The 15,696-nt window shown below is 34.0% G+C and overlaps 1 protein-coding gene across 4 annotated transcripts in view; it reads right to left on the reverse strand.

Moving 5' to 3' along the window:
* Window positions 1-859: 859 nt before the first annotated feature.
* TENT5D (terminal nucleotidyltransferase 5D) overlaps window positions 860-15,696 on the reverse strand; it is a 60,965-nt gene continuing 46,128 nt past the window's right edge. For all 4 annotated transcript variants that reach the window (XM_051827372.2, XM_051827370.2, XM_017349678.3 and 1 more), the window contains one exon: window positions 860-12,851. In XM_051827372.2, coding sequence (XP_051683332.1) covers window positions 11,657-12,832 — 1,176 coding nt within the window. In that variant the 5' untranslated portion in view covers window positions 12,833-12,851 and the 3' untranslated portion in view covers window positions 860-11,656. The remainder of the gene's footprint in view (window positions 12,852-15,696) is intronic.

A 15,696-nucleotide genomic window follows, 5' to 3' on the forward strand; every position in this document is an offset into this window, starting at 1 on the left:
CAAAGTTACTTCATAAGAACATTTGAGTGGGTGAAGGAAATCAGCTCCTCAGAAATAATGGCGTTAAGTTTTGAAAGAAGACATTTTTCTAGAAACAAGCCTTGTTCAGGTGAGGTTTGAGTCTCCTTTAGAACTTATCCAGCAATGGTAATTATGGGGCAGAGTGGGTTAAAGCCACCACTTGGGAAGCCTGCATCCCATACTGGAATGACTTTTTGAGTCCTAGATACTGCATTTCTTTTTTTTTTTTTTTTTTTGACAGGCAGAGTGGACAGTGAGAGAGAGAGACAGAGAGAAAGGTCTTCCTTTGCCGTTGGTTCACCCTCCAATGGCCGCCGCGGCCGGCGCGCTGCGGCCGGCGCACCGCACCGATCCGATGGCAGGAGCCAGGAGCCAGGTGCTTTTCCTGGTCTCCCATGGGGTGCAGGGCCCAAGCACCTGGGCCATCCTCCACTGCACTCCCTGGCCACAGCAGAGGGCTGGCCTGGAAGAGGGGCAACCGGGACAGAATCCGGCGCCCCGACCGGGACTAGAACCCGGTGTGCCGGCGCTGCTAGGAGGAGGATTAGCCTAGTGAGCCGCGGCGCTGGCCCGATACTGCATTTCTGATCCAGCTTCCTAATGCACCTAAGAAGCAGCAGACAATAGCTCAAGTACAAAGGTTCTTGCCACCCATGCAAGGGATCCAGATAGAGTTTCTGCTTTCTGGTATCAGCCTAGCCCAGCCCCAGTTGTTGTGGGCATTTAGGGAGCAAATAAGCAAACAGAAGACCTCTCTCTGTCTCTTCCTGTTACTCTTCCTTTCAAATAAATTTCTTAAAATTTATTTTTAAAGAATATATCCAGGAATCAGAAACGTATAAGAATATAACAACCTTCCCAAAACACTATTCAGATTTCCCCTATTTTCTCATTTTCTGTTAGTTGAAAGTGCTTCAATTCCATCGTCTGATTTCTTTCTCTTGCATGTCTAGCAAAAGTAGTCAGTTTTCCCGAAGATTAGTGAAATCATTGGTGTTTTACTAAAAGTTTATGGGGAAAACTCCAAATAAATAAGCAGTTTATGAAGGAATAACTTATTTTAAGAAAGGATGGAGTAATGTAAAAAATAAAGCCAGCAATGGCATACCATCCACATCTAATTTCAAGGAAAAAAAATCCTGCTTATGCTCTACTTGAAGAGAACCAACAATTAAGAGAAACAATGGACCACAGCAAAGTCATCTTTGTTGGTTCAGCATGCACAATTTTCATGGAAAAAAATTAAGGTGGAGCATACTTTCTACTCCATGGATGCCAAAATTATTGTGTCCCCATCAGCGGCAGGCAATACCAGAACTTTCAGTGGAATTTTCAACAAGTGAGACCAAAGTCCTGAAGCTGTCTTTAAAGAAATGTATCAGGAGATGAAAGATGGCTTGATCTTGATGAAAAAAGCATATTCAAAACAATGGCTATCAAGAAGTAGAACTGGTCAAGATGATGCAAAAGCACATGGATCGGTCAAGACCAAAGACCATGGCAACACTTTGGGGGGGACACTCAAAACATTTTGCTAATTGGATTCCCAGAGAGTCAAAGAATAACACCTTCTTATTATGACAGTATTTTGAGAGTCACCCCACATTTTAACAGTAACATTACAGAGAAAGGTATATCACAATGTGTTTCTCCACAACTTTCCACTAATTCTTATCAAATGAGCAATTCTGAATGAATTTCAATGAAAAATTGAGAGTCTACCTTATAGTCCTTGTTTCCTTCTGACTTACTTTTGTTTCCTAACTTTTAACAGTTTTTGTTTTTACTTATTTGAAGAGTATTCCTCAAATTTCCACAACAGCCAGTGCTGAGCCAGGAGCCCAGGTGGGTTCCAAGGACCCAATTACTTAAGCCATTATGTGCCATCTTACTGGTGTGCATTAGCAGGAAGCAGTATCAGAATCATAGCAGGTACTGAAAAACAGGCACTCCAGTATGGGATGTGTGTGGGCCAAGCATTGCTCTAACTGCTGAGCCACAAAGCCCAGCAGTTTCCTAATCTTAAAACAGTTTTGAAGCCACACATTTTTCTTCAGTTAATAGTGTAAAAAGGACTGCATTGACATGGTAAGTTTCCCATGACCCTTAGTTCTTTATGGATGGGTTAACTGGCTGGTCTCATTGCATACAATCTAATCAAAACTAGGTGATATTCAAGTAATTTAATGGCATCATTATCAGGGTTCCCAGAGTTCATGAATGTTATTTTTATTAATACTCAATAATGAAACATAATGCCTTAATAAAAATATGAGTAACATGTGTATTATGAAAAAATCCATTAATGAATTTTAAATTTTGGCATCAAATTAAACTTTTAATTGTCTCCATGAAATTTTTGAAGACCCACATATATAACCATCTTTTTTTACTTCACCCATGATTTAACTGGAATATTATGTATTTATTATTTACCAATATTTATTACAAAACAGTCTCTTCAAGAAATGGTGTTGAGAAACTGAATCTCCACATGCAAAAGTATCAAAAAAGATGCCTACCTTACATTACAACCTATACAAAAATCAACTGACATTGGATCAAGGATCTAAACATAAGCCCTGAAACCAAAAGAATACTAAAAAAAATGGGAAACAAAGCAAGACATTGGCACAGGCTAATATTTCTTGGATAAGACCCCCATTAGCACAGACAACAAAAGCAAAAATGACAAATGGGATTACTTCAAGTTAAGCTTCTGCACAACAAAGGAAGCACTCAATAAAGTGAATAGGCAACCATAGAATAGGAGAAAATATTTGCAAACTAGGCATCAAATAAAGGATTAATATCCAGAATATATTAAGAGCTCAAGAAATACTACAACAAAACAAATAATCCAGTTAAGAAACTGGCAAAGCTTGGGGGGCTGCTGTTGTGGTGAGTGGGTTAAGCCATAGCCTATGATGCCAGCATCCCTCCAGGTGCTGGTTCCAGTCCCAGCTGCTCCACTTCCAATCCTGATAATATATCTGGGAAAGCAGTGGACGGTAGCCCTAAGTCCTTGGGCTCTGCTCCCACGTAGGAGATCTGGAAGAAGTTCCTGGCTACTGCCTTCACCATGGCCACTGCAGCCATTTGGAGAGTGATACATGAAAGAAAGATTCATATTCTTTCTAACTCTTTCAAATAAATAAGTAAATCTTTAGAAATGGGCAAAGGACATGACAAGGCACTTTTCAAAGAATGAATAACATATTGGCAACAGACACATGAGAGAATGTTCAGGATTGCTAGCCATCAGGTAAATACAAATAAAAACCCCAACGAGGTTTCACCTCACTGCAGTTAGAATGGCTATAATCCAAAAATTAAAAAAAAATAACAAATGCTGGTAAGGATATGGAGAAAATGGCACCCTAATACACTGTCAGGAATGTCAACTAGTATAACCATTATGGAACACAGGATGGAGAGTCCTCAGAATTCTGTAAATATATCTACCATATGACCCAGTCATGACATTCTTGTGAATTTAACCAAAGGAGATTGTATCACCATATGAAAGAGGTATCTGTATCTACATGTTTATAGCAGCTAAATTCATAATAGCCTGGGTATGGTTTCAACCAAGACATTCATCACCTGATTACTGGATAAAGAAAATGTACTTTATATACACAGTGGAATACTACTCAGCCATAAAAAGACTGGAACCATGTCTTTTGCAACAAAATGGATGCAACTGGAGACCATTGCGCTTAGTGATATAAGCCAGACCCAAACAGACAAATACTGCATATTTTCTCTAATTTGTGATAGCTAGCAGAGTACAAAAAAACAAAAAATATGAATGAGTGGAATTGACATCCTATAATTTTTGTTTATAGCCCTTGTCTATATCCTGTGAAACAATGCTCTTTCTACTTTTTACTTGTTGAACATTACATGTAGCTAATCCTTAACCCTGTGATTATAAAAACACATTGAAAAGATGTTATCATAAAAATTAAATGAAAAAAGGAAAGGAAGAAGAAGGAAGGAGGAAGGCAGGGAAGGAGGGAAGTATCCTTAAGTTCTTATAATTACATCTATGAAACACATGGAATTGATTTTATTTGTAGTAATAAAAAAATTAAAAATAAAAATACAGTTGGCCATTTTTATGTAAGTGTAGATGTTATCTATGCTTTCTGGTAAAGTTTGAAATATCAAATATTCATGCTTATTAAAGAATGAAAATCTCTTATCAGTGGGACAATCTGGGTTTTATTGTAATCATCTATTTTACTTCAAGCCCTTACCATCTGGTAATGTACACTATGTGATAGAAACACACGATCTTTATCATAAGTGTAACTACTGCTCCATGGTTAACATAAAATACTTGACCCTTATCTATAGCATTGCTATGCTGTCTCCAATACTGTTTAAACATCAATTATATTGAGTGTTGTGTATCTCTCTTTTACCATAGTTCTTCATTCTTCTAATAAAACCTGTATTCAAGCCTATTTCTTCATTCTATAGAGTTATAATCATTTCTTAAATATGATGTCAGCATGACACTTGAGTATACAGGCTGTTAAATATGTGATACTGATATGTGTTGTGTTTATGATTAGATTCAATACCTGTTATATCATTTTGACCCATTATTCTGAATGACACTACCATTTTATTTCTTCATTAATTACATACTTATTCAGCGTGTTGTAGGTACCACTTTCTTGAGACAGAGAATAAAACATAACCAATGTTTAATCAAATGAAGTTTGAGTAAAAAGTGAATACAAACCAGTTATATATAATCAGGCTATGTTGGATAGTTTTATCTGTTGTTTAATCTGTCATAAATGATAGATTACACAGAGCCATATGCTCCCTATGTACAATATCTAGTGAAATCACTGGATATTTTCTACAAATTTCAAGGTAAAAATCTCTAGTATAATTTTGAACACAATATAAACAATTTGATGGTGTTAAAAAAAACAACCATTTACTTATTTTGCAGTTGATACATTGCTGCATGTTTCACAGTGACTTTATTTCAAAACTGATTTTAATTTAGTAACAGAGTCTGTACTTTTTCCAAAGAGTGCACAAAGGCACAAAATAAAGCAAATGAAACAAAATAGTTACTAGACAAGTAATAATCATAGTACAGTAAGTTTTTAAAAGTTTCCACAAAAAAGCCCTGACACTGTTCATATTAACATTACCTTTTAACAGTAAAATAAATTTTAAATACTACATACAACTATAATTTTATAATGAACAATAGTAAAAAATGTTTTAACATACACTCTAAAGAAAAGTACATGCATTATTCAACTATGAACATTTCAAACATCTTAGACATCCCACTCTTGAAAATTTAAGAACACTTTAAATTTTTTGCACTAAAATACTAAAAGGCACATAAAAGCTTTATAAAAAATAAATTTATTTTTGCTGAGTTACTTTAGTGTTAAAATTTAAGTCTTCTTGATGGAATGGTATAGGAAATTGTGTCAGCCATTTTACTGGGCTCTGAACAACTGCATTTAGATTTTCTATTTTATTTCCCATCAGTGACTATAATTCCTTTCACCAATGTTTTAATGCTAAACAAGATTTAATCGAAAATTGCAACACATTTTTAAGATAAATATTTATGAATCCAACTTGCTTCCTTAGCTTTGAAGTCAGATCTAATTTTTAATTTATTCTTTGTAAAATTAATTATTCTGCATTAGTGAAACAATACTGCAGGATTTTTTCATATCAAATAGTAGGCCTAGTTTATATTGGAAAAGTTATTCATTTATTTGGACCATAAATAATTTAGGTCCACTTTTTATTGTTTACTTCTCAACGTGTTTCTGGTCTAAGTTATCTGGATAATACTTTGGTTTTACTGGTTCAGACATCCACTTAACACAGAGAACAACTTTAAACAATTCTCTAAGTGCTGACACTTTTCAAACTAAAAGGAAAATTTACTAAATTGTACTTATTTCATTCAAACTGAAATGATATGAGATTAAGCAATTGGCCATAAGCTGCCAGAGAAATATACTTTTCAATTAAATGTAGAGGCAATGTATGGATATAAAGTGAATGCAGTTTTCAGAGCTATATAGGATTTTCATTTTCATAAAGCTAAATTATAAATGATATGTTAATCCAATTAAGTAATTCCTTCACATTTAGCTACAGAGAATTCTAGGGTTCTTCAAGAACAGAAAAGTGAATGCTCATCTCTAGAATCATGGCCCCTAAATTAAACTATTGGTAGTGTTCCCTCTTAAGAGAAATCTTGAATCATCAGAGCTACTGAAACTGGATTCTGTACAATGTACACATAGAGTCTTGCTTGTTGGTAATATAGACTGTAGTAAATTGCTCCCAAGACTTCATTTTCTGCATATTGTCACTTTGAGCACTCAGTGGTATCCTTTTATTAAGCAAGGAAAAGGTGGAAGGAAATTATGAAGAATTAAAAGCTTGCTCTTCAGGAAAATGTATTTCATGCTCCTTTTTTGAAAACTGCTAGGATGACCAAGAAATAGGTACTAAGTAAACAGGCACTGACTTTGATTTAAGTTTATTTACAATGTATTAAATATATTCCTCTATAATTTTAAATCATGTAACTTCCCTGGCATGGTTCTTATTTTGGTACATATATTACTTACCCAGAACTTGAAGATACATTTAGATTCTTTTAAAAGTCAAATCTTAATCTTAAAACTATCATAATTCATGTTTTTTACCTACAAATATTATTTGAAAGCATTTTACCTGATAGTAAATCTGGAGGTGTAAGAGTTATTTGAAAATAGTTACTTGAAGTTCACTTCCTGAGCAACCATAGGTTTTTGAAGGCATTTTATCCTTAGGGTCCCAAAGTTACCCTACACAAGTCTCAACACTATAAAGAAAACAATCTATATGGAAATGCTTTTGTTCAAGGAAGTTGCATGTAAGGATTAAAGAAAATTATTCACCATCCTCTTTGTTCAAGTATCTTCTAATATGCTTGCACTACCTTTCAATTTTGCTGGAGGGAGGTGAACATTTGCAAAAAAACTTTTAAAGTATAAAATGTAGATATCAATGGCTATCTAGTACCTCTTTAAAGAAATTTTTTGAATGCAGCTACTACAAATATAAAGGAATTCTGTTTTTAACTCTAATTTAAAGGTAAAAAATACTACAAAATATTTTTTCTCAGAAAATTTAAAGCCACATTATATAGAGAAAAGTTTTGTTCATGTTGTCCTTCAGTAATGAAAAGGACATTGCTGAACAGAATATTAGTATGAACACTCACATCACTCTCAACTGTCATTTCCATGGAGACTAATATCCCCCATTGGTATCTCTGGGGCTATATCAACGCTAAAACCAGAATTCAATCTCGGGATTCTGGATTCTCTGGTTGAGCCAAAGGACCAAGGATAAATGCAGCATACCTTTTTATAAGATAAAGTTGACTACTTGTTAGCATTTTAGAGAATGGTTCAAAATCTGTTACAAGATTAGAATGTACAAACAAGTAAACTGTCACATATCACCATGAAATTATTTGGATTGGGTTATTTAATCCATCATCTTTGAATTGGAACCCTACAAGAGAAATTTTGCAAAGAGGGGCTTCTTAAGACATTTATTTTTTAGAAAGATCATGTCGTGAATTAATTCTTTGGCTCTGAGATGCTAAAAGTTATAACTATATATATGGCACTCTTTTCTAGGATAGGAAGGTTTGTTTTTTCAAAGGTCATAAAATACACAATTAACCCATCTATTAAGCACTTGTTACTCTTCAAGGGCTACATCTAACAGAAAAGACTGTTGTTCTTTCAAACACTGGCACAATTCACAAAGTGTTACTTGAAACACAAGAATTTTGTGAAGAATAATTTCATGTTCTTCCATAACAAAGCAAAGCAAAACAAAAAGAGTAACATGTTAAACTCAAAGGTCACCAGTTTCACTTTAAACTGGTTTCCAAATAGCATATAATTCAAATTGTGTTTTTGCCCATATTCAAAATTTTAAGGATAGGGATGGCAGTGTGGCACAATAGGTTAATCCTCCACCTGTGGCGTCGGCATCCCATATAGGCGCTGGTTCTAGTCCCAGCTGCCCTTCTCCAATCAAGCGCTCTACTAATCGCCTGGGAAAGCAGCTCTGGCCATTGCAGTCATCTCAGGGGTGAACCAGTGGAAGGAAGACCTTTCTTTCTGTCTTTCCCTCTCACTGTCTGTAACTCTACCTCTCAAATAAATAAATACAAAATCTTTTTAAAAAATTCAAGGATAACTTTCCTTTAAAAATACTCACTTAAGAGCAATATATCAACACTGTAACATATTAGTTACCTCCAGTTACACATGCTGATGAAAAGTTCATAAAAGAGAGCAGTGGATGAGTAATACAATTTTCAATACTTATACATAAATTATAGGAATGCATACAGAACATAACCAAACAAAACACAGCACAACTGGAAACAAAACAACATTAAATATGCCTTCTTTTATAATGGTAAACCAAAGGAATCCTTAATTAGGCTAAATGTGCAGTTTTATGTCTTGTCAAATGGATTTCCTGAAAATGGTTATCAAATCACTGTCCTACGTATCTCCCAATCATTTTTAATATTAATTTTTAAAGTTCCTTATTTTATTAAGAAATTCTATATGAACGAACCTATTTTCTTATTTAAAAAAATATTACAAATTTTAAAATGTCAGTACTTTTCTCAATTACAGTCAAATTTCACATATTTTAGTGAATGATTACTCTACATAATAGATCCACTGAAAGAGAAGTTTTTAAGTGTAACTGAAGTATCTTTCATACTGTCTTTATCAATGCCTAACACTAAAATGTAGTTTTATAAATCAATTTTTAAAACTCTTTAATTTGGATACATTTTAATAGAATCTTGCTGATTCAAGAACATGGAATTTGGGCACAGGGCACTTCCACAAAAAAAAATCTGGGAGGTATTTCACAGCTGTGGTAGCTCTCATTATTTTCTCTTCTGTTTTGTAGGTTATCTCTGAATTAAAGCAAGTACTCACCATTTTTCAATCTTCCTTGACTAATTAGACATCAGCCATAATTAAAATAGCTTTGAATTTAAAATATAGCTTACTATAACTTTGTTAATAGTACATGGATTTTGTGAAATACAAGAATGTTCTGATTTAAAATAATATGAGCTGATACCAAGTTTTTCATATTGATAGGAAAGTCAGAACTGTATCAATTTTTTTCTTTTGCAATTTTTTAGGTTTCTGAGGGAAATAATTCCTAAACCAAAACTTGGTCTTGGATTTATACAAAATTAAATTGTCATAGATTAAAATATTCAAGTTTAACACTGTTTTTCTCTGGAAATGTGATGACATATTCTCTGGAGTAGTTTCTTTAAAAATTTATATTAACTCCTTTAGGTTAAGAGTTTAACATTAATTTATAGAAAAATGTTCCCATTGGTTATCCTAATAAACAGAATGAGACAATATTGCTTCTCAAGGTAGCTACTGTAATTTTAGAGAGATATTTATGCACTCATGAAGACAAATATTTTTATAGTTGGTTGGGAGTAAAGGAGGTCTAGTTTGATGATGGTATCTATAGAAAGAAGGTCATGATAAATCAAGTTATAGCTTTCCCGTCAGTGATATTATCCCCTTTCAAGGGTTTGGATTTTCTTTTGAGAAAATCTTTGATGTCAATTCTGAACTTTTTTGCAACAAGGGGAACACATGCTTGAAATGTTTAGAGAAAGCATGTAGCTTCAGGCATCATTCCATCATGACTTAAACATTTGGGAAAATACTATAGCTAATTTGCTTTTGTTAGGGAAGGAATTTGGATTCCCAATAAACCAAAGGAAACTTGGGAGCACATGGGAGTAAGATGTCTCCAAATAGCTTCAGAATTCTGCCTTCCAGTGTAAAAAGCCATTCTGGAAAACACTGAATCACTGTCCATGACACTGAAATGGTCCTTTTATTCCTAAATATTTTTCTAATATATTTTGGAACTTTTTTGGTTCTTAGGAATACTTTTAGTTTTATGTCATGAGGATTTCTACTAAATGAGAAGTAATTAAGGCAGACAGAATGATCACGCATCTTTAGCCAATATAATATATAGACAGATTAATCATTTTCTATCAACATAGTGTTTATAAATTCTTTATTGGTCCCAAAGAAGGGGATGGATTCATATATTTTAAAGACTTGGGGTTCTGTGATATACACACAATTCTTTAAAAATATAGTGGTGGTATGGTAGAAAACATTTCAAAAATATTGGTTATTTGAAAATGTCATATTTGGTACACATTTTGAATCCAATATTATAATATAGAGAAGACAGGTTAAACACAGTCTATAAGTGACAAATTCTCATGACTCTCAGTCCACCTTGTAACACAAAAAATATTTGATGGTCAACAAAAATGAATTTCCATCAAAAATATGAATTTAAAAACCAGTCATCCTAGATATTATTGGCCGTGGACTTAAATTATGTGAAAAAAACACATGTGTAATCCCACTTGTAGATTTACTAGCAGCATATTTGTTGGAATGAGTAGATATTCGGATACATGGTGAATGTATTCAATTGATGAGTAAATTAAACAAAAGCTTGTGTGAGGAGGCACTTGAGTGGCATGTTATGAACTGATCTTTGGTAAAGGCAAAAATGGAAAAACAACACTTGATTTACTGTTAATGAGCATATTTCAATTGTTAAAACTGAATGTTTCCAAACATTAAGGTGTTGGTCTAATATGTCATAAAAATGGTAAATGCCATGGCTAAAAACTTATGCCTGTGTTTTCCTGTTAGTCTATTTTAAACAGATTACGATACAAAGCTTTAGTATTCAGAGATGGTCATTTTCACTCTTTCCAACTTATTGTGGGGGATGAGAAAAAAAAAGTGCATAACTGGTCACAGTATTGGTTGTACAGCTGAGTGGCTGAGTGGTATTTTTCAGATCTACAAATTAACTAAATAAATTATTTAAAGATTATAAAATACTAATATCCAGTGTTTTCCAAAACCATTTTTTCTATAGTTTCTTTAAACTACATCACAAGTTTGTATCCAAAGCAACTTATTTGGGAAAAAGTAAGTGCTTCCATGCCCAAGGTTTTAATGCCTTCTGAATCTGTTTTGTTTAAAATTAGGCATTTCTGGTAAGTACTAAAAAAATAATTGATGGCATATTCACTATAAAAAAATGAAGTGAACATAACAAAGGAGTTGGCTTACTATAAAAATTTTGGCACTTGTTTTCACTGTATCACTAGACTTTATAATATCAGTCTGTTGTTCCGTATTTTAGTCAAATATGTAGAGATCTCTAATACATTTGTCACAGCAAATCCAAAAGTCACAAGTAGTCAGCAATATTTGAAAATCATTTCAACTGGTCCACATCTGAAAGTTATTATAGCTAGTCAGTAACATTTTTAAATCAATTAAACTGGTCAGTTCACAGATTATATTTACTATGATGGCTTAAGCTCTAATTGATGGAAAATAGTTGGTAATTGTACATAAAAATAGATCTTCAATTTTATAGAATTAGGAAACTTGCTTTTAAGAGGTGTTTAATTAAAGCAAAGTTTCTATTGTATTTGTATTTCTTAAACCATACTATTGGGCATATGGAATTGCAGTGGATAGTATGGCTGAAAGAAAATGGGTGGTGGACCAGATGTTACATAATTAGTATGGTATCCTCCTCCTTCAACATTAAAGTATGGAGCAGGCTGATAAAAACAAGTTACATTGTCTGTACTGGGTAAAATATTTTGTTCTCCAAGTACTCTTAAAGCCATAAGGGTGATCATATTGAGTGTCTGTCTTCTTTCATGTCCCATGAGGCAAACAGTGCTTTCATTCACAACTCCACGCAAGGTCATAAGGTAGTCATACTTGCTTTTTTCTTCACCTATGAAGTGGTTGCGGAGGTACGATTCAATTTTCTTTTGTTGTTCGACTACATCAGGAAAATCAATGAAGAATCTGGAACACATATAACGTTCCAGGGTCTTGATTTCTGCTTGACATGCTGGCTTGAAATCACGAACTAGTAAGTTACTATACTTCAGAAGGCCACCACCTCTAATCTCTTCAGGCTTTCTGGTAGATATAAGCTTGTATTGCAAATGTGTCATTGCTTCTTGGAAGTTTCCATACATGCTTTCAGCCACCACAGTTGGAAAGGATTCTTTGGTGAGCTTAGCATTTTTGTCATAATAGAAATCTAACATGGGATCCAAAACTATTTGAAAGGAATCAACACTAAATTCAAATTGTCGTCTGAGTGAATTCACAAATTTTAGCTCTACATTCTTACCAGTGTTATTAGAGAGAGAGATGAGACTCCAACGATCATGCTGATTGCAAACTTTGACCATTTTCTGCACATAAGCATCTTTCATGGTATTTGGGGTGATCTTTTCCTTTTTGACACCTTTTGGTAAAAAATCAAGTAGACAGCCTAGTACTGTATCCTTAACAAGCTGAAATTCTTGATCACTTGGAAGTTCAACACCAAAAATAATGTCCAGATCCTTATAACTGATTCCATTACGGCTTGCAAGTACATAACTTGCGGTGGAACCATTTAACCGAGCATCTTTAACAATAATTCCTTGTTCTATGAGTTGGTTTTTCACAACATGAATGACATCTTTTGGTTTTACCTCCAGTGTGGGGAAATTCCCTCTTCCATGAATTGGAGTTACTCCATCTAATACTTGGTCCAGTGTTTTAATCTGATCCCAAGTGAGACTGCTGAATCTGATTTCAGACATCGTGAAGTCAGTAGTCCAACTGGACAGCAAAAAAATATTGAGAAGAAATGTTAGTATGTGAAAACCAACATCATACCTAAAGCATATGAAAAGGTTAAAAACAGATTTACCTTAAATATAAGCCATGCTAATATTAGGAAGGAAATTACAAATGTATCAAATTGTGTTTTAATCTAAAAGTAAAATAAAAGCCAGAAGTATCTTATCAAAATACTTAGAGTTGGTTAATGCAAACAGATGCTGTACCTATAGTTACTGTTGATATAAAACAATGACTTTTTATATTTATTAATGAAAATACTGTAATAATGGCACTTGATGGTACAAATTTTGTTCATGGGATAACCTTAATCATGTTTAAAGTGAGTCAAGACACTATATCTGAGTGTATTAGAACCATTAGATTGAAAGGCAGTGTTTAAAAACAGTATACAGCATCTTTAATTCACAAGCATCACACTATTTTCATATATGAGCATACATCAAAAAGTTATGGAAAAATGGAATTAAAACATACAGATGAGCTGCACTTGTTGCATAGCAGGTGAAGCCACCACCTGCGACGTCAACATTCCATATGGGCACTGGTTCATGTCCCTGCTGGCTCCACTTCTAATCCAGCTTCCTGATAGTGACCTTGGAAAAGCAGCAGAAGATGGCCCAAGTGCTTGGGCTCCTTCCACTCACATGGGAGACCTATTGTGGACATCTGAGGAATGAACCAGGAGATGGAAGATTCTCTCTCTCTCTCTCTCTCTCTCCCCCTCTTTCTGTGTGACTCTGACATTCAAATAATTTTTTTAAAAAAGATAAACAATTTTATTCCAAAACACTTGAAACCAATGCATACTAATTTATAATATGCATTTCCCTGCACTTCTTGAAGTATCTTTTGTACATTATTCAGGTTCATATCTATTACTACTATCATTTTAAATAATTACTGACATCCTCTATTAGAGTATAAGTTCCTTGAATAAGGAAATCAGGATGAGAAAAAGTACCAGCTTGATTACTGGTTCTATAAGTCCAGTAGACCTTTAAGACATGTTATTTGAAGGAAATAATATCAATTGGAAATGAAAAAAAAAAACTACTAAATTTGTACCAGAAGATGTGCAATATAATATATTCAGATAGCTTAACAGTTGGATAGTGTTTGCAAATTAAAATTTTATAATGTGCATAAACACAATGAATGCAGTTAGATGTAATTATGTACAATTAGAGTGACTACAAATATTCTATCAAGCTATCTGAGAAAATAAATACAGCAGAGTAAACAAAGTTCATCATGTACATAGTTTTGGAGTTAGGCATGTTTTCCCACATTCCAGAAATAAAAACTACATAAAGTTTAAAAACGTATTGGTGTAAACAATATTCATCATTTGCTTAAGGAACTACAAGGAAAAGGTACAAATATTTAGAATTTAGTGCTATGTATTTCCCTACTAGAACCAGAACAAATAGAATCATCCTATTTGATATCCCTAGAACAGATTTTGATAGTTCAAGAATTTTTTTTATGGATTACAATGGCTTTTCCCCCCCATAACTTCCCTCCCACCTGCAACCCTCCCAACTCCCGCTCCCTCTCCCATTCCACTCACATCAAGATTCATTTTCAATTATCTTTATATACAGAAGATCAATTTAGCATATACTAAGTAAAGATTTCAACAGTTTGCACCCACATAGAATATAAAGTGTAAAATACTGTTTGAGTACTAGTTATAGCATTGATTCACATTGAACAACACATTAAGGACAGAGATCCTCAAGGGGCTTCCATAGCTTAGACAGCTCATAGCAAGAGTCTCAGGTTACTGCTGACGTCATAAATAAGAGTGCCAATTGTTAAATCAACAACGGGAGTCACTGGGTACATGCTCCCCACGTAGGATCTCTGTCCTTAATGTGTTTTACTATGAAACTTAAAAACACTACTAGTCGAACAATACCCTACACCTTGTGCGGTTGTGTGAGTACAGCCTGTTGAAATACTTGCTTAGTATATACTAAGTTGATCTTCAGTATATGAAGGTAATTGAAAATGAAACTCGATGAAGGGCGGGATGGGAGAGGGAGTGGGAGGGGGAGGGCCAAGGGAGGGAGGGAGGTTGGGGGGAAGCCACAACAATACAAAAGTTGCACTTTGTAAATTCACATTTATTAAATAAATAAAAACTATATAACAAACAAAAAAAAAGAAAAGAACTTAATACTTTACCCTTTTAGTATTTTTATGTTCTACTTAAAACTATTGGTTGAACTCTGTAATTAATACACAATTACTCTTAGGTGTTTAATTAATGCTATAACTAGTACTCAAATAGTATTTTATACTTTGTGTTTCTGTGTGGGTGGAAATTGTTGAAATTTTTACTTAATATATGCTAAATTGATCTTCTGTATATAAAGATTATTGAAAATGAAACTTGATGTGAATGGAAGGGGAGAGGGAGTGGGAGAGGGGAATGTTGTGGGTGGGAGGGAAGTTATGGGGGGGAGCTATTGTAATCCATAAGCTGTACTTTGGAAATTTATATTCATTAAATAAAATAAAATAAAAATAAAAAAAGAATTAAAAAAATTTAAAAAAAAAGGACAGAGATCCTACATGAGGAGTAAGTGCACAGTGACTCCTATTGTTGACTTAACAAATTGACACTCTTGTTTATGGCGTTGGTAATCATCCTAGGTTCTTGTCATGAGTTGCCAAGGCTATGGAAGCCTTTTGAGTTTGCTGACTCCTATCTTATTTAGACAAGGTCATAGTCAAAGTAGAAGTTCTCTCCTTCTTCAGAGAAAGGTACCTCCTTCTTTGATGGCCCCGTTCTTTCCACTGGGATCTCACTCGC

This window comes from Oryctolagus cuniculus, chromosome X (genome assembly GCF_964237555.1).
Source record: "Oryctolagus cuniculus chromosome X, mOryCun1.1, whole genome shotgun sequence".
In the NCBI taxonomy this organism is placed as follows: Eukaryota; Metazoa; Chordata; class Mammalia; order Lagomorpha; family Leporidae; genus Oryctolagus; species Oryctolagus cuniculus.